Raw genomic sequence first — 24,684 nt, 5'->3', positions numbered from 1 at the left:
GGAGGGTTAAGGCTTCTTTGGGTTTATTTGCCCACGTTAGTTCTTTTCAATAGAATATTCTGTGATGTGGCCGGACTAAGCTTGCTGGAATCCCTCACCATAATGTTCATGCTATATTGTTCTTCTCTTTTGTTTAAGAAATCTTAGAACAAATTTTAACGAAGTTGAAAAGACTAAAATAAGATATTTGGTTTTAAATTCAAAGATGTCAAGCTAGCCATTTTAATTTCAAAATCTGCCTAATGATTAGGGTGTAACCTAAATTTTAAAATCTCTGTTCTATACATACGTGCAGGTGGGGAGGGTTCTGAGCCTAAGCCTCACTTGCTGAAGAAGTCTTGGCTTACGTTAGGTCATTTTCTAGATAGTAGTGAAGTGTCAAACTAATATTCAGCAAGTTCTTAGAGTTCAGGATTATTTTCTAAAGTTTATAAAGCCAGAATGACAACTCTTAAAACAGGTAAGTTTACATCAGAGTAGATGTTAGATGAGATCACTTCCCTCCAGACTAAGAAGTTGTTGTATTGATGTGATTTTCAGTGAACCATCCCACTTAGGTATCAATAATAACCTAGAACCAGGCTTTTCTTACTGCATTGCTTTCCTCACTACCTACCCACTTCAGAGGCTTAGAAACTATATTTGAAAGTAATATGACCATATAAATTCAAGTTTAAATTGCTGAAGTTTTTTTTTTGTTTTTCTTTTAACCTTTCCTCAATTTTGAATTCTACTTTTTAAAAAGCAGTGTCGGGTGTGGAGGAAAGGGAACCCTCTTGCACTCTTGGTGGGAATGTAAATTGATACAGCCACTATGGAGAACAGTATGGAGGTTCCTTAAAAAACTAAAAATAGAACTAACATACCACCCAGCAATCCCACTACTGGGCATATACCCTGAGAAAACCATAATTCAAAAAGAGTCATGTACCACAATGTTCATTGCAGCTCTATTTACAATAGCCAGGACATGGAAGCAACCTAACTGTCCATCGACAGATGACTGGATAAAGAAGATGTGGCACATATATACAATGGAATATTACTCAGCCATAAAAAGAAACGAAATTGAGTTATTTGTAGTGAGGTGGATGGACCTAGAGTCTGCCATACAGAATGAAGTAAGTCAGAAAGAGAAAAACAAATACTGTGTGCTAACACATATATATGGAATCTAAAAAAAAAAAAAAAAATGGTCATGAAGAACCTAGGGGCAGGACGGGAATAAAGACGCAGACCTACTAGAGAATGGACTTGAGGACACAGGGAGGGGGAAGGGTAAGCTGGGACGAAGTGAGAGAGTGGCATGGACTTATATATACTACCAAATGTAAAATAGATAGCTAATGGCAAGCAGCCGCATAGCACGGGGAGATCAGCTCGGTGCTTTCTGACCACCTAGAGGGGTGGGATAGGGAGGGTGGGAGGGAGACGCAAGAGGGAGGAGATATGGGGATATATGTATACGTATAGCTGATTCACTTTGTTATACAGCAGAAACTAACACACCATTGTAAAGCAATTATACTCCGATAAAGATGTGGAAAAAAAAAAAAAGCAGCGTCAGGGTATCACATAAATATTTTGTTTTTGAGTCTGATTTGTTGCAATGGTCTCAGTGTTAGATTTAGACTTTAATTCAACCACCACAGTTCCGAAATGTGTCATAGGGCGTCAGGCTTGGCCAAGTAACTGCTTTGCAGTAGTGCTCTGCCCTTTAGCGACTTGAAGCTTGTTGCGTAATCACTTTGTGGCAAGACAGGGAACATCTGAGGTTTCAGTTTGAGACAACATGGTGGTCCATTTGCTTCGTCCTGGTTTCCTGCCAACCAAGTCAGCACATTCTGGTTTATAGGCTGTCTTGACTGTGCAATTACTGTAAACCCATGAGGACGTCCTTGCTGGGTACACAGTGATGCTAGTATTCATTATGTAAATACACACAGTAATATCAAACAAATGATTATCATATATTAATGGAAGTCAGGTTTTACACAGTACAGAAGACTCCAGCACCAGATCATGACAACTAATGAAAACTATTCTCTGAATGTCTTAGTTTTATTACTCTGGGTAACATCAATCTATGTTTTACATAGTATTAAATTTTATTTATTTATTTTTACTACTGTTTTAAAAAGCAGATGGGGAAAATGGACTTATAAGTTGCAAGTCCTCAGATACACATAATTGTGTTTTAGAGTGTAAATTTTGTAATTATGTAGAGTAATTCTGTAGTCTTGAAAAAAGAAATTCTGTACTTCCTAAATGAAAGCAAAAAAATGTAAAGAAAATTAGTATATTTACTGAACTCTCGATAGAAGCTATTTGACCTTTCAATGTTAAGAGTCATAAAAACTAAAATATGATCAAAGTAGGGGAGAAAATGAATGTGCATACTAGCCCACATTTATAGTAGTGGTAAAGTTGCAGAGAAAGGAAAAATTACCAGCAGGCATTCTTTTCATGTGAGGGGAATTTAAACTAAGTGGAGATATTTCATAAATGCAAAACTCGTAATTATTTGGCCTGAAATTAAAAATTTCAAATGTAGTTTCTTTTTCTGAATAACATTACATGATAATCTTAAAAATTATGTAAGAATTAGGTTGGTACAAGTTAACTTAGCTTTTTTTCTTACCCACTTGACATGAAATAGGGAGAATCTATTGATAAAACATGAACTGTTTTTTTTTAATTATTTGCATGGCTGGTTTGAGATTGACTTTTCTTGAGTTAATCTAGCATACAGAATTCAAGTATAAAAAGGAAAACATGATTGTTGATTATGACTAAGTTCTAGATTTTGGGGCTAGAAACAGAAACATGTCCACTGATAATTTAATTTATAAATCAGTGCACTTTTTTTTTTTTTTGCACTTCCTCTAGTAAGAGCAAATGAATGCTTAAACATTTTAAATAAATTTTTGTAATGTCCTTGTCTTCTATTCCTTTCCCTCCAACTTTATTACAATTCCTTTGCTGCAGTGTTAGAAAAGGGGAGTCATTACATGACTAATGAATTTCATAATGATTATTAACATGATGAAAAACTAAATTGGCTCTTTTAAATCCAAAATAATTTTTTCTGTGCCTTTGAAAAGTAAAAAATGATTGGTAGTGGCAAAGTGCTATCTTCCCTGGCTAAGGATATTGAATACTAAATATTATGTATTGACAGTGTTAATTGGTCAGGTTTTTCAGGGGAGGAAAGGCCCAATCAAGAGATGAGACACATCTGAGGTGGGTCTTCACCAGAAGTAGATTCAGCCACAAGCAGCCAGGCAGAGGGGATGGGGTATTTAACGGAGGGGTATTCCGTTTTGTGGTTTATTCTGAGAGGTCCAACATAAGGTAGAATGGCAAATCTCAGTGGCTGCAAGTTTGGGAGTGGGCCGTCTTCAGGTAGACCAAATCAAAACAGAGAGAAGATGAGGGCAAAGCAGGCCTCCCATTTCAGAGGAAGGAGAATAGCTGCTCTGTAAAGGAACTCAGATACAGTAGATCAGACAGGCATCCAGCAATTGGAGTGGAGACGAGGTGCATTATTTATAGCAACAAGAGAGGGTCTGTGTCTGGAATGGAGATGGAGAGCATACCGAGAGGCTGCAGTGCATGAGTGCAGGTTCCAGGACCTTCCTGTGGCTGGGGGTAGGGAGGTCGGTTACAGGAACAGAGGCCGAGAGGGGCCATTTCAGTCACTACCTTGCCCCACCGTTCACCCTGTAGAATTGCGGTTTCTGTGATTGCTATTCTAACATCTACGGCTGAACCACGTGTTAGTCTACTGTACGTTTCCACTGCCTTCAGGCCTTTCTGTAGTAAGGTAGGCCTCTTATAAATAGGCATGCACTCAGATGTTCTCATTCTAGATGAATAGTCTTCTGTGATAAGAACTCTGTCTTCTTTAATTCCAGTACTTCTCCAACCTAACCTAATTCACCATAGAGCCATTTGTCCTTTTTTGCAAAGGAAAGAAATAGTAGCTACAAATCTACACCTGCCACCATCCCATGTGGCAAGTTTATTGCAGCTACAGTAGCTCAAACAGTAGGTGTCATTGTTCCCCAGATGCTCGTTAGAGATTACCTGCCCTGTTGAAGTGATTAAGGGAATGAAAGGGAAGGACCGGTTATACCAAACCCTTAGTGAGACTGCCGCAAATAAACACGAACCTGCATGCTAAGGGTGCAGAACATGCTTGGCAAAGATGCGCACACCCTGGCCTCTGTCCTAGTCTAGGCTGGAATCCCGGAAAAGGAGCCCCTACCTCAATTGCTCAGATCAGTGTGAAAGCAGCTTGCAGTAGGTGTTCTTCTGCGCCACATGCACGCTGTTGTCTGAATTCTTTCGGTGGCATCCAGTCAGATCCGGTTGGGATCTGTTGCTAGTTCTACTTCTATTTATCGAAGTCTTCAGTGTTGCCAAGCCCAGGTTTTGATTTCTGTGGTTATTTCCACGGGGAGTAGGGTTCTTGATCTCCACTTTCTATTCCTCCTCGTCTCTACCTGCTCGCTCCCATCTCCCCACACTATCTTCACCTTCCCTATGGCCAGGGTCAGGTCCTGTCCTCATCCTATCCCATCTAACTTTGACCCATGAATTCCTTCTTTACGAATACCTAAATTTTACATATACCTAGCACCCGTCTTTGCCTGTGCTTTATGAAAATCCTGAATCTATGCTTCAGGGACTGCATACCTGTAACCAGTTTTATTCACTGGGCTCTAAACAACTCACCTGGCCTCTGAGTGGTGTCTCATTCCTTACCTAACACTTGTCTTCTAGCATCTGCACTGATCCTCTTGTTTTCCCCTTCTCATTTTGGGCTTCATTGAAACCTTGAAATTAAGTCTTTATCAATTTCAGCCCAAGTTTTAATACTCATCATGCAAATTGAAGCTGAATTACTATTTTAGAAGATTTGGAATTGCTTAGGGTCAGTTTCAGTATTTCATATGTTTTCTTTTCTTTTTGTTTTTTAATTGGAGTATAATTGCTTTACAATATTGTGTTAGTTTCTGCTGTACGATGAAGTGAATCAGCTATATGTATACCTATATCCCCTCCCTCTTAGACCTCCCTCCCACCCCCTCATAGGTTTTCTAATTTTCCTGAATCAGGAACATCAATTAGATTTATTTCTAAATTAGCTGTTTGGCACACAAACTCATTCTTTAGGATTTTATTAACTTTTTATTCTTAGACTCCAGGAAGCATCAATTTTATGAAAGTCTTTACTGCAGAATTTATGTTGAAGAAAAAATTTAGCTTTGGATAAATTCAGATTTAAATAGATACTAGATGGGATCTGGAAATTATATCATACCACTCTTATCTTGATATGTAGAAAAATTATTTCTAACTCATCTTTAGATAGCTTTTTGGGGATTACCTTTCCAAACAACTTGTGCTAGAATTTCTGTTTGTTGTTTGGCGGGGGGGTAGTATTATTAAATTTTTAATAGTTTATTTTTCTCCTTAAGCATAATGTATGTTTTCTAAATTATCATTTTGAGGTAAAAAGCTCTTATTATCAGATGGGATAGTTTGGAGAAGTGTATCATACCATACATTGTGTTTGTTTATAAGCCTGTTTCAGGCTACTAACTAAAAAGTAGAACAAATAAGCAGGCTGTTTATTTAATTATCTACTTGATTTTTCTTCCCCAAGATGATAAAGTCAGCTAGATATTTTGGGTGTCTTTAGACACAGATAACTATATATTTAAATTGTTTTTACCTTGTCCGTTTTGACTACAACAGTATTTCTAAACTGAGGAGATACATCACCTCTGCTTATGGAGCTCTTTTTTCTTTTTTTCTTGGTGGTAATATATAAATAAAATAAAATTTGCCATTTAAACAACTTTAAATTATTTTTCAATTGCAATAAAATACACATAATATAAAATTTACCACCTTATACATTTTTAAGTACATTTCCACTAGTAATGCACAAGAGTCCTGTTTTTCTACATACTTGTCAATATTTGTTATTTTTCTATTTTTTGATAATACTATCTTAATGGTATGAAGTATATGGAGCTCATTAAAGATGCCTGGGTCTCACTGGCCAAGATTCTGAGGCTCAAGTGGGCTGGGTGTCCATATTTTCAAAAAGTGTCACAGAACAGTCTTTTCAACAAATAGTGCTGGGAAAACCGGATATCCACATGCAGAAGCATGAAGTTGAAGCCTTACCTAATGAACCCTTACCTAACACCATATACAAAAATTAACTCAAAATAGATCAAAGATCTACATACAGGAGCTAAAACTACAAAATTCTTAGAAGAAAACGTTGGGCAAAAGCTCCATGACATTGGATTTGGCAATGATTTCCTAGGTGTGACACCAAAGGCACAGGAAACAAAAGGAAAAAATAGATAAATTGGACTTCTTTAAATTTTTTAAAATTTTATGATCCAAAAAATAACATTATCAAGAGAAGAAAAAGGCAACTCACAAAATGGGGGGAAATATTTGCAAATCATATATCTGATAAGGGATTAATATCTAGAACAGATAGAGAACTCCTAAAACTCAACAAAAAACAAATACAACACAATTAAAAAATGGGCAAAAGACTTGAATTGGCATTTCTCCAGAGAACATATACAAATGGCCAATAAGCACATGAAAAGATGGTCCACATCACTAATCATCAGGGATATACAAATCAAGACTATGATGAGACACTACCTCATACCCAGTTGGATGGCTACTACGATAATAATAATAATAATAATAATAATAATAATAATAATAACAAGTATTGGTAAAGATAACAAGAAATTGAATCACTTGTGCATTCCTGGTTGAAATGTAAAATGTTGCAGCCACTAGCAAAATTAGTAAAGGTGGTTCCTCAAAAAAATTAAACTTAGAATTACCATATGATCCAGGAGTTCCGTTTCTGGGTATATACTCAAAAGAATTGAAAGTAGGGTCCCAAAGAGATGTTTGTGCACCCATGGTCAAAATGGCATTATTCACAATAGCCAAAAGATGGAAGCAACCCAAATGTTCATCAGTGGATGAATGGATAAACAAAATGCAGACTATACAGTGGAGTATTATTCCGCCTTTAAAAAGGAAAGAACTTTTAACACATACACAACATGGATGAACCTTGAGGACATTTATACTAAGTGGAATAAGCCAATAACAAAAAGACAAATACTGTAAAATTCCACTTACATGAAATACCTAATGTAGTCAAATTCATAGGGACATAAAATAGAAGGGTGGTTGCCAGGGGGTGGGGGAAAGGGGAGATTCAGGAGTTATTGTTTAAGAATAGGAATTTTAGTTTCACAAGATGTAAAGAGCTCTAGAGATGAATGATGGTGAGGGCTGTGCAGCAATGTGAATGTACTTAATGCCACTGGATGTACACTTAAAAATGGTGAAGATGGTAAATTTTGTATTATGTGTATTTTACGACAGTAAAAAAGTTAGAGAGAAAAAGTGTCATAAAGTGATGCACATCCTTGGCTGAAAATCACTGAACCAGACCGACAGTATAATTATTTTATACTGAAGAATGGTTATAAACTTTACTACTGTTTATCATACCATTCTTTAGGGATTCAATACTGAGTTCTTGACATCTGAGAATCAGTTATATTTTTTGCATAGTAAAAGAGAAGTACAGATTCTGAGTTTAATTCTATCAATGTTAATTAAAATATTAAACATATATTTAGGCTATACTGAGAAACAAAGATAAATTATATAAATTTTTATATTTTTATGCATCTCTTCATATCTTTCCTCAGCATGAAAAAGCAAAGGAGAAATTTACTTGTAGAAAATGATGCCTTTGTAGCCATTCTGTCTAGATCTCTTACTGCTTCATTTTTCATTCTCCCTGCCTCCCTATAGATAGACTTCTGTTTGTAAGAACTTAAGATTTTAATAAAATGTAAACCTCTAGGTTAAAAGCAGACTAGCTTTGTCTGATATAACTACTCCCAGCTTCCCATTTAAATTCTAATGATGATATAAAAGACAAAAACTACAGACAATTTTATAACAATGATGAAGAAAACTGTAGGGGCTTCCCTAGTGGTGCAGTGGTTAAGAGTCCTCCTGCCAATGCAGGGGACACAGGTTCGAGCCCTGGGCCAGGAAGATCCCACATGCCACGGAGCAGCTAAGCCCGTGTGCCACAACTACTGAGGCTGCGCTCTAGAGCCCGCGAGCCACAACTACTGAGCCCACGTGCCACAACTACTGAGCCCGTGTGCCACAACTACTGAAGCCCACATGCCTAGAGCCCGTGCTCCGCAGCAAGAGAAGCCACTGCCATGAGAAGCCCACACACTGTGACGAAGAGTAGCCCCCACTCACCGCAACTAGAGAAAAGCCTGTGCGCAGCAACAGAGACCCAATGCAGCCAAAAATAAATAAATAAATAAATTTATTTTTTAAAAAAAAGAAGAAAACTAAGTCAAAGGCAACGTCATCAATGGAGATGAACTGAGAAACGTATTTTCGCCTTGCAGGCTTCATGTTTCACCATCTAAACAACATAGTGACCACAAAGAAGGAAGGCAAAAGAAACTGACTTGGATTCCTTCCAGTATCTACTGCACTGACCAGAAAAGCAAGTGACATTCCCCCAACTGAGCAGAAACTTATTTTCTGAACCATCCAGAGCTGAGTTGTGTATTCTTTTTCACCTCCCATTTAGAGACTAGAACATTAAGCACACAAAACAACAGAGAGGAGGAGGTATCCCCCTGGGATGCTCAGTTACCTAACAAAGGCATCTGAGAAAGGGATAAAGGCAGGAAGATTACTGGATTTAATGCATGCTTTCAAGTGTACACTGCACAAAGACAAACTACAAATTTGTTTCTGATTCTCCAGCTTAATCATAAATTGGACTAAACAGCAAGTCCACTCAAGTGTGCATTGTAGATTGTTCAAGGGCAGAATCGTATCCTGGCTTTTAAAGTCTAAATCCAAGAGGGGGCATCTGCCTGTGGCCAAGCGACAATGAAATAAACTCAGAACAATATACCCAGCCAGGTTTTTGATAATGGCTCTGCCTGAATTGATTGTTCCCCCTTACGAACCCCTAAACACGAAGAACTATTTGGGACCTATAAAGAGAAATTACAAACTCTAGGGGAAAGGATGACTTGCTCTGAGGACTCAGAGTAGAAACAGATTTCAGAAAACTGTTTTTTGTATGATTCAGAGGAAAACTTGAGAAGTAATATTTGCTAATCTTCTCCAAAAATGTTCAAGGACATAACCAACCTCTTTGAAATATGAGTAGGAACCTGTAAGGAGAGAATAAGTTGAGAATTAAAAGGCTAGAGACACACAAGAACAGCTGAAATGAGGGAAAGAGAAGCCTAGAAATGTATTTGCAGACATTTTTAAAACTTTGGAAAGCAGTAAAGAGCAGCAAGTATTTAAAATAAATCAAGTACATGATGAGAGAGAAACTTGAGAAGCTCTTCCAAAATGAAAAGGGTAAAGAAAAAGCTGTGAGAGAAATAATGTTAGATATGAAAGTCAGAGATCAGAAAGCCAACCTGAAAATTATGATTCTAAGGAGGAAACCATACTAATAGAAATAGAAATCAGTGTTAATATATACCCAGCTAATTGAGAGGTGAATCCCCCAAAATATTTTTTTAATTAAGAAGTAGAAACCTGATTATAATTATTAGTGGAGGGCCAAAGAAAGTAATGAAATTCTAAATTTCTTATCTTGCATGGAAGGTAGGAGAGTAGAAGCAGGCGTCAAGCGTTTCAGGGTTTTTTTCTGGTGGTTTGTTTTTTGGGTTTTTGTTTCAGTTTTAATAGTTACAGATGTATGGGTTGGAGAGGCAACAACTAGTAGAATTGTGCATAGGATTCCTATATCCCAAATCACCTCAGAAGATAAGAGCAAAGACAGAAATCAAAGGAAAAGGAAGCTCCAAAATTATAAAACATAAAGCAAAAATATAAAACTAGAACAAATGTATCAGCTATGACAGTAAGTGTAAATGGATTAAATTCTTTGATAAAAGCTAAAAATACTTTTTTTAAAATGACTGCTTGAACTATGTTTTGCTCAAAAGAGCTATGCCTAAAACAAAATAGCACAGAAAGGTTAATAATATAGGATTTATCTCTGATAAATATGAACAGAAAGAAAGCAGAGATAGCAATATCAGTACCAGAACAACTAGAGTTTAAAGCCAAATCCATTAAACAGGACAAACCTAGACTTACATTTATTGGGTAAAATCCATACTAAAAATATAAAGGTTGAAATAATAAGTATGTATAAACTAGCATTGTATCAAATCATATAAATTTAAACTCTTAAGTTAACAAGGATAAACATGCAACCACATTTGAAGTATAGAACTTATATATAGCACAATATGTCTGTAACAAAAAAAATTTATAAATAGCGCTGAGAATTTAATAAAATTAATAAGATTTAAAATATAGGAGCATCACATACACTAAACTTTACAACCTACAAATAGGGCTTAAGCATTCCTGCTACTTTCTAAAAGATTACTCAGCTATCTCTAAAAGTTCTTGAAGAGTAGAAATATTAAGTCATGTCTTCTAACCACAGGGTAATTAAGAAAAAATTTCCAATCAACCAACAAAAACTCTCCTAAAGGGAGGAAGAAATTCAAATAGGAAATAAAAACAGACTATTTGGAAGAAAACGAGGAAAAGTACATTATCAAAATTTGTGGAATGAGATCTAAGCTCTTTTTAAGAAGTAACTTCACCTTCTTAAAAAGATTGAAAGTAAAGGAGCCACACATTCAGAATAAGAAGTTATAAAAAGGAAGAAAAGCAACTTCTTGGAAACCTGAAAGGATTTAATAATAATAAAAGAAAACATAAAAATAGCAGAACTCATGTTTGAATCCAGGATCTCATTCTTTGAGAGTAAAAATGAAAATAATAAAAAAGAAAACCTCTGGTAAACTTAAGAAAAAAAAAAAAAGGGACAATACTAATAATCAGAAGTGAAGTTTGCTGTGAGGGTATAGTAGTTTTTAAAAGGTTATAGACTACTTCATGCAATTTTATGCTAATAAACATGAAAACCTAGATGAAATAAAAGGTTTTCTGGAAAGCATAAATTTTGAGAAGAAATTTCCATGTGAATGCAAAAAGTACTTTTAATAATCTCTTCTAATTCTAAGAAAAGAAACATGTGTAGCCAAAGATTTATGTGAATAGCAGCATTATTTGAGAATAAGGATTATGTTGTTATTAAGGACATATCTGAAGCCAGATTACATGAGATGGAATCAGAGCTGTGTAAACTTGAGTGAGATACTAAACCTCTCGGAACCTCAATTTCCTCATCTATAAATGGGTATAGTATATATAGTCACCTCTCCATTTCATTTCTTAATTTTGCTTTATAAAGACCTTAGTCTAAAAACTAAAAAAACCTCTGAATTTCTTTTTATGCAAAACATTCTAAATATATGAAACTGATAACCCCCATAATTAGGGCCCAAAAGAAGCTGTACAAAATGTATTTTGACATTTTGATGGGCTCAGTTTAATTTGTTAGAAAATATTTTATACAGTATCAAGATATAGGAATGAAGAATAATTCGTTTCTTCAAATCAGTCCTAATACTTAAAGGAATAGTATATGTGAGTTTCAATAAAAATATGTGGGGATAAATATTTTTTGTCAAAATCTAAATACGTATAAATGCTCCCTAAAATTTCTGCATGTGATAATCATAACTAAAAGTTAAAACAAAGTGAATAAATATTGAGGACTGAGTGTATTTGTTTTATGGCACTGTAGAGAATTGAACTAAAAATCATGAAAATGTTTTAATTTAAAAATTCATTATACAGTTACAAGGAAGTAGTGGTATAGTCATTTATAATGTTGACAGTGTGTATCAACTTTTAGTATTTTAAGATGATACTAAAAATACCATATTCTGTTAAATAGACAAATTAAGAGTTTCATTCTGGTTTGACGATTAGTTACTGGATCCTCATCCTGAGGCTTAAACAAACCACATAATTGTCTTTTAAATTCTTACTCATTAAAAAAATTGAATGTAAATATTATCTCCTAGAGAAAAAGGATAATTCTGTTAGACCTAATGGTTCCTATTAAAACAATATTTTACGGGCAGCATTTTATACACCACTGAAAAGAGAATATACTGAAGTAAGAGAACAGATAGATAAAAGAGAACACATCCTTCTTCAAGATGTCTGGTTTCAGTAGATTTGAAAGATTTCTTTATTTCAAATCAAGAGATCTAGGGCTTCCCTGGCGGCGCAGTGGTTGAGAATCCGCCTGCCAATGCAGGGGACACGGGTTCGAGCCCTGGTCCGGGAAGATCCCACGTGCCGCGGAGCAACTGGGCCCGTGAGCCACAACTACTGAGCCTGCGCGTCTGGAGCCTGTGCTCCGCAACAAGAGAGGCCGCGACATTGAAAGGCCCACGCACCACAACGAAAGAGTGGCCCCCGCTTGCCGCAACTAGAGAAAGCCCTCGCACAGAAACGAAGACCCAACACAGCCAAAAATAAATATTAAAAAAAAAAGAGAGAGAGATCTAATAAGAGAATCAGTTGTCAACAGGCATTCTGTGCATCTTATCCCATGCAAATTTTATAGACTAATATTTCTGAGCATAATCACTTTATGGAAGTGTCTTGCTAATAGAAATAAAGACTAAATATATTTAACTATGTCATAGAATATATTTCAGAGTAGGCTCAGAATCTGTTCTGAATGACCGTGCCAGGAGGACATTCATTTGCATCATCACTTAAGTAGGCTTGGGTGATGAAATTGACCATAATGCTGAGTCTGCTTCTTTATTTTAGTTTTGAATACTTGCTTTATCAACATTAGGAAATGAATTCTTCCATATTCAGGTGTTTACACTGCCTAAGTAAGAGATTTTCTTAGCAAATCAGTCAAGTGCTCTGAAAAAAATGCATTATTCTTAGCTCTCTGCAGGGGATAGAAAACAAGCTACATGTAGATGAAGAAAATCATTATCTTTCACTTTAGCTTATTTGCTTATTGTCTTTTTGTTAGTGTCTTAACATTACCTCCATGAGCTGATGATAACAATGGAAGCAGGCCCTATTTCTGACATTAAATATTCTTAGAAATCTTGTTATTGATGAATTGTTAAGCACATCCCACAGGAACTATGGAGGTGATTGGATACCTGACCAAAGCCATTTTGGTATCTGATAAACCCTAACTATGACTGACACTGTCATAAAACTAAATATGCAGTTATAAGCTTTTGTAATGATTTAAACTTTAGGGCAATGAACTTGAAACTGAGATAGTCATAAACTTTTAGAGCTAAAAGAAAATCACAGAGATCACGAACCAAGGCTTTCATTTTCTGTATGAAGAAACCAACCCAAAGCGGACAAGCTAACCAACAGTCTGACTGTGATTGCAGCTAATGAACTGCAAAGCCAAGACCAGAACTTCACTTTTCTGATTCCCAACGCAAAACGTTCTCTTTTCAGAATACTTTCTTTAGGCCCCTCGGAGCTGGAAATGCAACTGTTGCGAGCTTCGGAGGCTGCAGAGCCGGAGGCCGCGGCGTCCTGGGAGGTCCGGGCGCTGTGACCAGCCCGCGGTCGCTCGTCCCTTCCTCTCTCTGGGCGCCTCCTGTCTCGAAAATAACTTTTTTACTATAAAGAAAGGAGAAAAAGCGTAGCCGTCCGCCCCTCCCTCCCTCCTCTCTCTCTCTCTCTCTCTCTCTCTCTCTCAGCCCTCTGACCTGTGAGGGAGCCCGGGCCGACCCCGCGGCATCCCTTCTACACCCGGGCCAACACCGTGATAGGCGAGATGGCAGCCAAGGAGGCCTTCGTCTCCAAGTTCCTCCGCATCAAGGGGCTCACGAGCGAGCGACAGCTGCAGACCTTCGGCCGGAGCCTGCAGGAGTTGCTGGCAGAACATTAGAAACCTCACTGGTTCCCAGAAAAGCCCTGCAAGGGATCGGGTTACCGTTGTATTCGCATCAACCGTAAAATGCATCCTCTCATTGGACAGGCCAGCACAGCGGATTGGGCTGAGCGGTCAGGAGCTGTGCAGGCTTCTCCCAAGTGAACTCACACCCTGGGTTGACCCTTACGAAGTGTCCCGCAGAACCGGAGAGGTTGGCTCCATCTGTGTGCTGCACGAAGCCTCACCAGCAGGAGGTAGCACCCAAAACAGCACCGACGTGCAAACGGTAGACAGCAGAATCAGCTGCAAGGAGGAACTCCTCTTGGACAGAACAAGCCCTTCCAAACACTACAGTATAATGACTGTATCAGGTTAAGATATAGTCTATGGATGCATCGTCTTATAATGGATGGATAAACTTGATACTTGCTTTGGGTGGGCTCCTCTTGGGAGATAGATTATGGAATTTAAACCATGTCACAGGCACAAGATAGAGTGGTCAAAAAAATTTTTTAAGTGACAGTGCCGTAGTTTGGACAGTACCTTTCAATGATTTAATCGCCTGTGCGTCCAAGTAAAGGATCACCTTATTTGCAAGGGAGTGAAGTCGTAGGGTGGTTTCAGTTTCTCCCAGACATGATGCCTAAATTTTCACATCAGTCCCTTTAACGCAAATCTGTATTTCAAAGAACCTTTCTCTGCAGTAGAACTTGCAGAGAAAATTTGCACTATGACACTTAAAGTTGTTATCCTTTTTGGCAGCTCAACATTTTAAACATGGTAGTACTGGAAATTTTATGACAAGACTTTTACCTAGCACTTAAATATGTATAAAGGTACATAAGACAAACTAGGAAGTATGACCTGGGGAAATGGTCAGACCTTGTGTTGTGTTTTTGGCTTTGAAAGTAGCAAGTGACCAGAATCTGCAGTGGCAACAGGCTTTGAAAAAGACCCTTAAAAAGGCACTGTCTCAAGTGTGGTGTTAGCACCGGCCGGCTCTCTGTACATTTGCTGGCTTGTAGTTTTCTAAGACTGAGTATACTTCTTATTTTTAGAAAGTAGAGGTCTGGTTTGTAACTTTCCTTGTACTTAATTGGGGAACAGTCTTTTCCATAAACCGCCATCTATTTTGTGAACCTTGTTAGTCATAGTTTGTTTGGTAAATTAAGAACTGGTGTGAGTTTGTACAGTTCATGTGTATTGATTGTGGCAGGGTTGTACAGATTTCTGTATTTTGGATGAGAGATTTTTCTTCTCTCTATAATAAATTGTTTCTTGGCATTTAAAAAAAAGAATACTTCCTTTAGAAAAATTCTATTTTAAAAGCATGGAAGTATGGACACATTAAGTAATACCACAAATTCCAAAGGCCTATTACAAAAACCCAAAAATATAAATTTATCATAAATTTGACCTAAGATAAATATATTAACAAAAATCAATATGGTTTAATTACTTAGTCTTATTATTGATTTATTCATTTATTTTGCATTCTGAGAAAGGCTCTTTAAGACTGATTTAGATGGCTCAGGTCATTTTTCTTTAAGCTCTGAGAGAAATTTTGATGTATTGCCTTTTATTCATTCCAATTAGCACATGTTTTCCAAATCATACCTTCATAACTCAGAATCTTTAAAAATAGCAATTGTGATATCTAAGTCACTGAAGTCTAAAAGAATTTTAGTTGCAAGAATTTGGAACCTTGCTAATCAATGTCTTCCACAAATCAACAGCATCAGAATCACTGGGGAATGTGTTAGAAATACAAAATCTCAGCTTCCCCTTTCCTAGACCTAGACCTACTGTATCAGAATCTGTGTGTGAACAAGATCCTGGGTGATTCTGATGCACATTAGAGTTTGAGAAGCACTTACTCAGAGAGCTAGGAATCTCAGAACCTGGTCCCATTTGTTGTCATTTTCGTGTCTCTTTCTTCCTCACCTCTTTTCATCTTCTCCTCCTTACCCACCCCCCGCCCCACCCCAAAATGAACATAAAAATATCGGTGTGTGCTTTAAGAAGCAAAAAGAAGTTCAGGTCAAAAGTGTATGGAAGGGAGGAGAGGACGTACATCTCTTCATTCTGAGATGGCATGGCTGACTGATTGGCTGATTATATTTGTATGTCTTTGGCATGTTTTTAGTATCTAGCAGGTCTGTATTCTTTTCCCGCCTGTATGTTCTCCCGGAGTCATTATTCAAATTGGCCCCTGCTCCCAAAACCAAGGTTGTGTAACTGCATGAGAAGTGGAGTACAGGAGTTAATTATACAGTGTTGAATTTACAGAGGGTGAGCCACAAGCATCAAAAGCAGGGACTGCCTGTTCCAGCTCAGGACAGAGAACAGCAAAGGGTTTATTGTTGGTTATGTAACCTGGGAACCTCTATGAATAGCAGGTATTGTGAGGCAGAAATGGTTGTAATTAAAAGCAAAGTTAAATACCTAAGTCCAGGCCTCCATATAGGAAGATGACTCTAGAGAGTGTTTCTTCTAGTGAGTGACGGATTCAGAAAGCCGAGTGTAGTGATTAGGAGCTTAGACTCTAAGCTAAAACTTTCTTGGTTCGAATCTCAGCTCATCTACTTCTTGGCTCTATGACTGTGAGTGACTTAACCCCTCTAACCTCTTCATTTGAAAATAGGGAAAAGAAAACAATTGTACCTACTTCAGGGGGCTATTGTAAACAGTAAATGAGAAAAGCTATGTAAACAATACTAAGCACAATGTCTGAAACATAGTGAGCACTCAGTAAGCATGCGGGTTTATTTATTTGTTCATTCATTTATTAATGAAGATTCTTCTCATACGTTTCCCTTGTGAACAATAGCACTCTTTTATGCAGTTTTTCTGGGACTTGGCTGTGGTTTGTGACCATGACAAAGAGCTGCAGCTTTAGCTAAAGGAATTCTCTGGGGTAGAGTGAGTGTCTGTTGATCACCTCTGGGATCATGAGTACTGTGCTGGGTATGGTGCTGGTGGTATTCGTAGGTATTGTCATGAAAGAAGATGAGAAATATTATACAATCCCTTGAAGCACTTAGGTTCTAAATGGAAAGGGATGAGATATACATATACATGTACATGGAAGAAAAACTCGACAGATGATTCCAAAGCAACACATTCACATGCTGAAAATTCTGTCGTATAAGTGAGGATTCTTGGAGTGATTGAAAGGCAACCATCAGTATTGGTCATTAACAGCTTTTATTTTCTTCAGGTGTCTTCTACAAAGAAGAAAGTAAAAATGGGAGAACTGTTAGATCTGTTAGGCAAAACTGTAGTTTGACATGCACTGAAGGGTTTTTTTTAATCTCATTTTCAACATAGATACTTTTGAATCTTGATTTAGAAGCCAATTAAGCACTACAGGGCAGAATGTAAGAAAGTACTCACACTGATATGGTTAAAACAGATGCCAGCCTCGACCCACACTGTGCTTATATGAAAGTAGAATGGAGGCAAAAGGGTGAAGTTCTGAAATGTGCTAATCAGATAGTGTTCTCTCATTTCACCATTCCGTTTTATATGGACTACTTTTTTTTTTTAATTGACTAGTTTTTAATACTTTCGAAGGAATTCAGGCTTTGGAGAAAATGGGAAGGCTAGAGGAAGTTTATAAATGCTCAATAAAAGGGCTATAAATTAGGTGTTAAGATGAAACATTACAGAGCTTGAGGTATTTTCCATCTTGAGGAACTTAGGCAGAAAATGTGGCTCAGTTCGAGTCGTGTAGAAAACAGTGTTTGTTCCTTGTTCTCTGTCCCCTGTGGCCCCTGCTCCATGTTCAGAGCAGTTTTAGGAAGATGCTTCTGTCTGCAGGTCTGGAGGGAGTGGGGCAGGAGGGAACAGACTTGGGTTGCAGAGAGCAGGGATGGGGGAGTTGGTAGCAGGAAAGCAGTCGGCAGCAATCGTATTAATATTTGGGGAAAATTCAAAGACCCCAGACTAGGGCCATGGCAATAGTCTGAGAGGCAGAGATGGTTTTCAGGGGTCACTTGTTTTCAGGGGTCACCTTTGAAACTATCTGTCATGGACATCTTAACATGGAGAAAAAAAGCTGTTTGGGAATATGCACCCAGGGCCATCTCTAATCTAGAGACAGGTGAAAATCAGCATCCGTCAGTGGATAATTAAATGTCATGTGAGGGTCATTCAGGGCCTGGCTAATACTTTCAGCCCGGGATGCCCTCACATGTTGGATTCGCAGCCTCTGGTCCTCTGTCTAACCTGGCTTCCTTTCTTTTGCTTCTTTTCTACAGTGCCCACGTATCCCAAGTCAGCAATGTGTCGGCAACAGGAGAGTAAGTGATCTGGATTTTGGGTTTTTTTCCCCTCCTCTCACGTATTAAACAGTAAAAAAGCTTTTCTATTGGTGTATAACATTGGAAGATTAATATAATAAGCAACCAATGATGATTTTTAAAACCAGCCAGAGGAGAAGACTAAATAAGAAGCGTTCCTATTTGAGCTTCTGTGTGGGTGTGTGACTGAAGACCCCTCAGCCGTGTGAACATATGAGATTTTCTGTTGATTTTAGTCAAATCGTGTCGGTCAGTTAATACGTGCAAAGCAGTCTGTGTGCTTTGGGAGGTGTCTTGCCATTAACGGCGGAAATTCGAACCGTGTATTTTACTTCTTCCTTTGTTCGTTTGAATCAGCCTCCATTTATGGAGTGCCTGCTGTATGCCAAGCATAGTGTTAGGTGTCTAATGTCAAGTAAGACTTGTGCTCTGCCTTTGGGGCCTTTACAGTCTGATAGGACACAGAAAAGGAGGCAAATGAGTGATGGCAGCCAGTTCTTCTTCCACAGGGCAGGGGGGCAGTGCTCTGTGAATTATGTCCATCGCATGTCTTTTTCCTCCTAAGACGACCAACCGCACTTAGACTAAAATCTAAACTTCAGCTGTCTACCCCTGGCCTGGTCATTGTGCTTTTACCCCTGTGACATTGCTGGGACCTGGGTGGGCCTTCTGGAGCATTGTTCCATGAGCAGGGATCCGGTGGAGGAGGAGGGGAAGATGTGTGATCAGGAAGAAGAGAAAAGAATTAGAAGGAACACTAATTGGTATGAATTTGGCTCTGATAGGATGAGTTGGGATTTTTTTTTTTTCCCTTCCTTGTTATGTGAGGAAGCACTCAGAGGGCAGGTTTGACGGCTTTTATCTTTGTGAATTTTAAAGAGATTCCAGAATTATACCAAGACTGATGTGTTCTTGTCTGTTTCCTAATGACCTTTACTTCTTATATGTCTTGTGTAACGTTTGGGAAAAGGTGTGGCTTCGGTATGCATGTATATATTAATTTATTCACTTTCCTATGTACCACTATTAGGTAATCTCAAATCGTTGGGATGTAGAGTTCTAGATATTAAAGTTCTAATGCCTAGTCATTCCGTACTTGCTCATGGTTGTAAAATAGTTTTAATGAAATTACTGTGAGTCTATTATAAAACTACATTTGGAAAATCTAAAGTTCTTAAATTTTCAAAACTCATCTTATTTAACTGAATGTGTTTCTCAATCTGACCATTTTTTTTAAATATATGTGGTTTTTAAAAATTTTAACAGCTTTTTTGAGGTGTCTATACAAAAAACTATACACAAACGTAATGTATACAATTTGATGAGTTTGGATGTGATCCTTTTTTCAAGTGAAGGAAAACATGCTTTGAGGAGTGTCAGTTCAGAATTTTTCATGCCTGCTTATTCAGAATTAAATAATGAAGTGATAAAAATGGGTTTAGACACATTGAAAGATTATATAGCTTTAAAAATGATACCTCATCTGTCTTATCATGCACTCTTTTTAGCCCCTGAGCTTACCTGTTTTCTTCAGGTTGAACAAAGTAAATCTATCCTTCCATCTCCAGTAATATACATTGGGGTGTTTGCATGAATACAGCTTCAATCATATATATTACAACTTAATTGAATAGAGGTTCAGAAAGATTTTACCATTCTGTTATGAGGAGTAATTGCTCTGGTAAGGTGTTCTTTTTTAATAGCATTGTTGCCTATATAATTTTATCTTAAAGGGATTCCAAAGAGATACTAGGCATCATAAAATCATTTGTGCCAATTTGCTTTGTAAATCATACCGTCTTCCTCTGCAGAACTGGTATAAATCTGGAAGAAACTCACCTTTGTAAGAATAGGTCCATTATTATTCTATGAGGAAAAAAATCTTTCCTCATTCTGCCTTATATTAAATGATCTTTATTTCCTGAATGCCTCCTATAATTGTTGCTAGACCTGCTGTGAGTGTTTCAGTAATCCTGGGCTCACAAAGATGGAAAACACAATTATCACATTGGTGGAATTTGTTCTGTGTAGCTTTGTTTTTAATACACAGCGCAAATATTTGGGGATTAATGCCTCATACTGTCTTTGCTCATGAAGCTGTAGTAGATGTTCCATGGAAAATGCTGATATTTCCAATATTACGGGGACTTTTTTTAATTGAAGTATAGTTGATTTACAATGTTGTATTAATTTCTGCTGTACAGCAAAGTGATTCCGTTATACATATATATATACACATACATTCTTTTTTCATATTCTTTTCCATTATGGTTTATCATAGGATACTGAATACAGTTTTTTCATATTCTTTTCCATTATGGTTTATCATAGGATACTCAATACAGTTCCCTGTGCTCTACAGTAGGACCTTGTTGTTTCTCCATTCTATATATAAAAGCTTACATCTGCTGACCCCAGCCTCCCACTCCATCCCTCCCCCAGCCTCTTCCCCCTTGGCCACCACCAGTGTGTTTTCTGTGTACGGGGACGTATTTTTAAACGCAGTTATTGATAAGTTTCATTGCTTGATTGACTCTGCATTCTTTTTTACCAGGCTCTTAGAAAGAACCATCCGGTCAGCTGTAGAACAACATCTTTTGGATGTTAATAGCTCTGGAGGCCAGAGTTCAGAGGACTCAGAATCTGGAACATCACCAGCATCTTTCTCCACATCCACCAAACAGCGGCGACGCCAGTCTGAGGAGCAGGATGAAGTTCGACATGGCAGTGACATGTGAGTTGGCATTGGTACTTCTTGTTTGCATTTGCTCATCTTCCTTTAAAAATATACACCCGAATTAGTGACTGTGTTATAGACACTCTCGTTTCAGTACTCAGGTTAAAATTTTAAGTTTTCATTTTGACCCTTCTAAACTTGGCTAGCATTTGGAAATTCATAAGTGGTTGAATAAGTATTTCCTTTTCATCTAGATGTTTTGTATGTTATGGGAAGTCACCTCTGATTTAATACATTTCATGGCTTCCTCAGGAATATCTTGTCAATATTTAGAGGGATCCTGAACCACTGGAGGAGAAAATTGCCACATGCCTGTCCAGAGGTGGTTTTTTTCCTTGTTAGACAACATTCAGTTGGCTATCAGACTGCTTATGAGCCAGCAGATTTCCCTACTATTTTGACCTGATTAAATACCAGAATATTACTGTCATGCTCTGACAGTTGATGATGTTTTACTACAAGAGAGGTTGAGCTTAAGTCTAACAAAAGAGGAAATGCTTGAGTTCTTTATTATTATAATGACTAATTTTAAGGCATTCTCTCAGTATGAATTTCAAGAAGAGTATTACAACAAATTTTATTCTCCATTAAAAGATTTGATAAAATACAAATGAATAATTACCATTCATCTTATTGAATAATCATGATTTAAATTGTCAAGGAAAATAAATTTATATATAATAGACTAGTCCCATATTTTTCCTGAAAGTTTTATCTACTGTAGCATTTAGTCTCTATAAAGTTATTATTTTGAAATTCTTATTAAATGTTAAAGACTAAACCAAGCCCTAGTTTGCCTCGTTCCTTTTCACCTGGACTCATAATCTACATCAAAATGTTGATGGAAAAAAAGCAACTTCTCTTTGCTTAAAGAAAATACAAAAGATAAATAGTATAAATAAATTCCATGCTGCACATTATAAAGATGTTTAAGAGCTATATTAACAAATGTAATTTTAGAAATTAAAAAGTATCAGTAATATAACCCACTGACTTTTCAAGTGGTATAAGCAGCACGTTTTAAAAAATATTTGTCTTAGAGCTGGTGGATAGGAGGGGGTGCTGTAATATTTCCTTTAGAAAGTAGGAAAATTATAATTCGGGACATATTTACATTTAAAATTAGCTACTGACTAAGCTTTATAGAAAGTGTTTAGGTATATAATTAGTCTGTGTCGCCTATATTGTGTTAATACAGCAAGTACCAATTATTCACCTAACACTGTTCTTAGCCTCTGCCTCATTTTTTGCCACACAGGATGTAGCAACACTGCATTTTTAAGATCCTTAGTGTGTCATGACATCGTGCTTTCCACCCTCGTTGTTTGGACAGAGGCATAGCAAGCAGAGGCTGGAAGCGGTAGTGAGCATGGTAGAACAAAGCTGGACAGTGGTCCTGGTGGCGGTGGGTACCTGGGGCGGGCCGGGGAGGAGCACGGCAGGGTAAGGGCAAAAGTGAACAGGAGCTACACAGATAAACCCACGCACCTATGGTCACCTTATCTGTGACAAAGGAGGCAAGACTATACAGTGGAGAAAAGACAGCCTCTTCAATAAGTGGTGCTGGGAGAACTGGACAGCTACATGGAAAAGAATGAACTTAGAACACTCCCTAACACCATACACAAAAATAAACTCAAAATGGATTAAAGACCTAAATGTACGACCGGACACTATAAAACTCTTAGAGGAAACCATAGGAAAAACACTCTTTGACATAAACCACTGCAAGATCTTTTTTGATCCACCTCCTAGAGTAACGGAAATAAAAACAAAAATAAACAAATGGGACCTAATGAAACTTAAAAGCTTTTGCACAGCAAAGGAAACCATAAACAACACGAAAAGACAACCCTCAGAATGGGAGAAAATATTTGCAAACAAAGCAACTGACAAAGGATTAATCTCCAAAATATACAAACAGCTCATGAAGCTCAATATCAAAAAAACAAACAACCCAATCAAAAAAATGGGCACAAGACCTAAATAGACATTTCTCCGAAGAAGACATACAGATGGCCAAGAGACACATGAAAAGCTGCTCGACATCACTAATTATTAGAGAAATGCAAATCAAAACTACAATGAGGTATCACCTCACACCAGTCAGAATGGCCATCATCAAAAAATCTACCAACAACAAATGCTGGAGAGGGTGTGGAGAAAAAGGAACCTTCTTGCACTGTTGGTGGGAATGTAAGTTGATACAGCCACTATGGAGAACAGTATGGAGGTTCCTTAAAACACTAAAAGATAGAATTACCATATGACCCAGCAATCCCACTACTGGGCAGATACCCTGAGAAAACCATAATTCAAAAAGAGACATGTACCACAATGTTCACTGCAGCACTATTTCCAATAGCCAGGACATGGAAGCAGCCTAAGTGTCCATCGACAGATGAATGGATAAAGAAGATGTGGCACATATAGACAATGGAATATTTCTCAGCCATAAAAAGAAACAAAATTGAGTTATTTGTAGTGAGGTGGATGAACCTAGAGTCTGTCATACAGAGTGAAGTAAGTCAGAAAGAGAAGAACAAATATCATACACTAGCACATATATGTGGGATCTTAAAAAATGGTATAGATGATCTTATTTGCAAAGCAGAAATAGAGACACAGACATAGAGAGCAGATGTATGGATACCAAGGGGGAAGAGGGGGGTGGGATGAATTGGGAGATGGGGATTGACATATATACAATATTGATACTATGTATAAAATAGATAACTAATAAGAACCTACTGTGTAGCACAGGGACCTGTACTCAGTGCTCTGTGGTGACCTAAATGGGAAGGAAAACCAAAAAAGAGGGGATATATGTATACATATAGCTGATTCACTTTGCTGTACAGTAGAAACATTGTAAAGCAGCTATACTCCAATAAAAACTTTTTTTAAAAAAGTGAACAGGGGCTAGACAGGGAGAGAAATATGAAACACAGAGTAACCACTCCTGCAGAACTTAAATACAGTTTTCCACATCTGGGGATATTTCTAGTATGTTACCTTGATTGTTTTTCAATATCAACATCAGGGGAACAAAAGGAGGTGGGGAATGGTAGAGTCTGACTAATCATCTAAAGAGGTATCCATGAAGCTCTAGCCTTTCCCTTCCTTTTTCTTCTCTGATGTTCCTTCACCGCTCATTCTGGCCACTCATTGTGGTCAAACCACAGCTGTGCATTGAGTGAAAGAATCTTGGGGTGTAAACTGTTTATAGCAGAAGTAACTCACAGTCTCGCCTGACGCTTCTCCTTAGTGTGTAGTCTGGGCGTTCAGAAGTCCCTTTCACGTGGTCCTTGTTGGCCTCAACTTCCTGGTCATAAGGCCCCTCCTAACCTGACACTATCGTGTCTTGATAGTCCTTCTTCTTGAACTCTCAGCCCGTACTGAATGGCTGCTCTAAGCTCTCCACAGCTTTGGAGGAACAAGGACCTTATCTCTCAGAGCTCTAGATCTGCTACTTTTGCCCCCATGAAGGTCCTCTTCAGTATGTCCCCAGGAGATGCACTAACATGGTGTCAGTTGTGAAAAGGTTAAGAATCATTATTATAGCCTAAAGTAAGTATGTTTTCTCAGTGTTTGCTTATACATAATTGACTTGCCATCTAAGATTTCCAACAGATTTTGCTTAAAAAATAAGGAAAGATTAAAGCTAGACTTTACTATATTCAAAGCTA

The 24,684-nt window shown here is 37.6% G+C and overlaps 1 protein-coding gene and 1 pseudogene across 4 annotated transcripts in view; both read left to right on the top strand.

Annotated features, from left to right (window-relative positions):
• Positions 1-24,684, top strand: part of FAM13A (family with sequence similarity 13 member A) — a 342,137-nt gene that overhangs the window by 259,150 nt on the left and 58,303 nt on the right. For all 4 annotated transcript variants that reach the window (XM_068542447.1, XM_068542446.1, XM_068542445.1 and 1 more), the window contains 2 exons: positions 18,217-18,258; positions 20,813-20,992. In XM_068542447.1, coding sequence (XP_068398548.1) covers positions 18,217-18,258; positions 20,813-20,992 — 222 coding nt within the window. The remainder of the gene's footprint in view (positions 1-18,216; positions 18,259-20,812; positions 20,993-24,684) is intronic.
• Positions 442-14,330, top strand: LOC137764422 (protein BTG1 pseudogene; annotated as a pseudogene).

The sequence above is a fragment of the Eschrichtius robustus genome, chromosome 4, assembly GCF_028021215.1.
Source record: "Eschrichtius robustus isolate mEscRob2 chromosome 4, mEscRob2.pri, whole genome shotgun sequence".
NCBI lineage: Eukaryota > Metazoa > Chordata > Mammalia > Artiodactyla > Eschrichtiidae > Eschrichtius > Eschrichtius robustus.
This window is presented reverse-complemented; position numbering and strand designations above follow the sequence as displayed.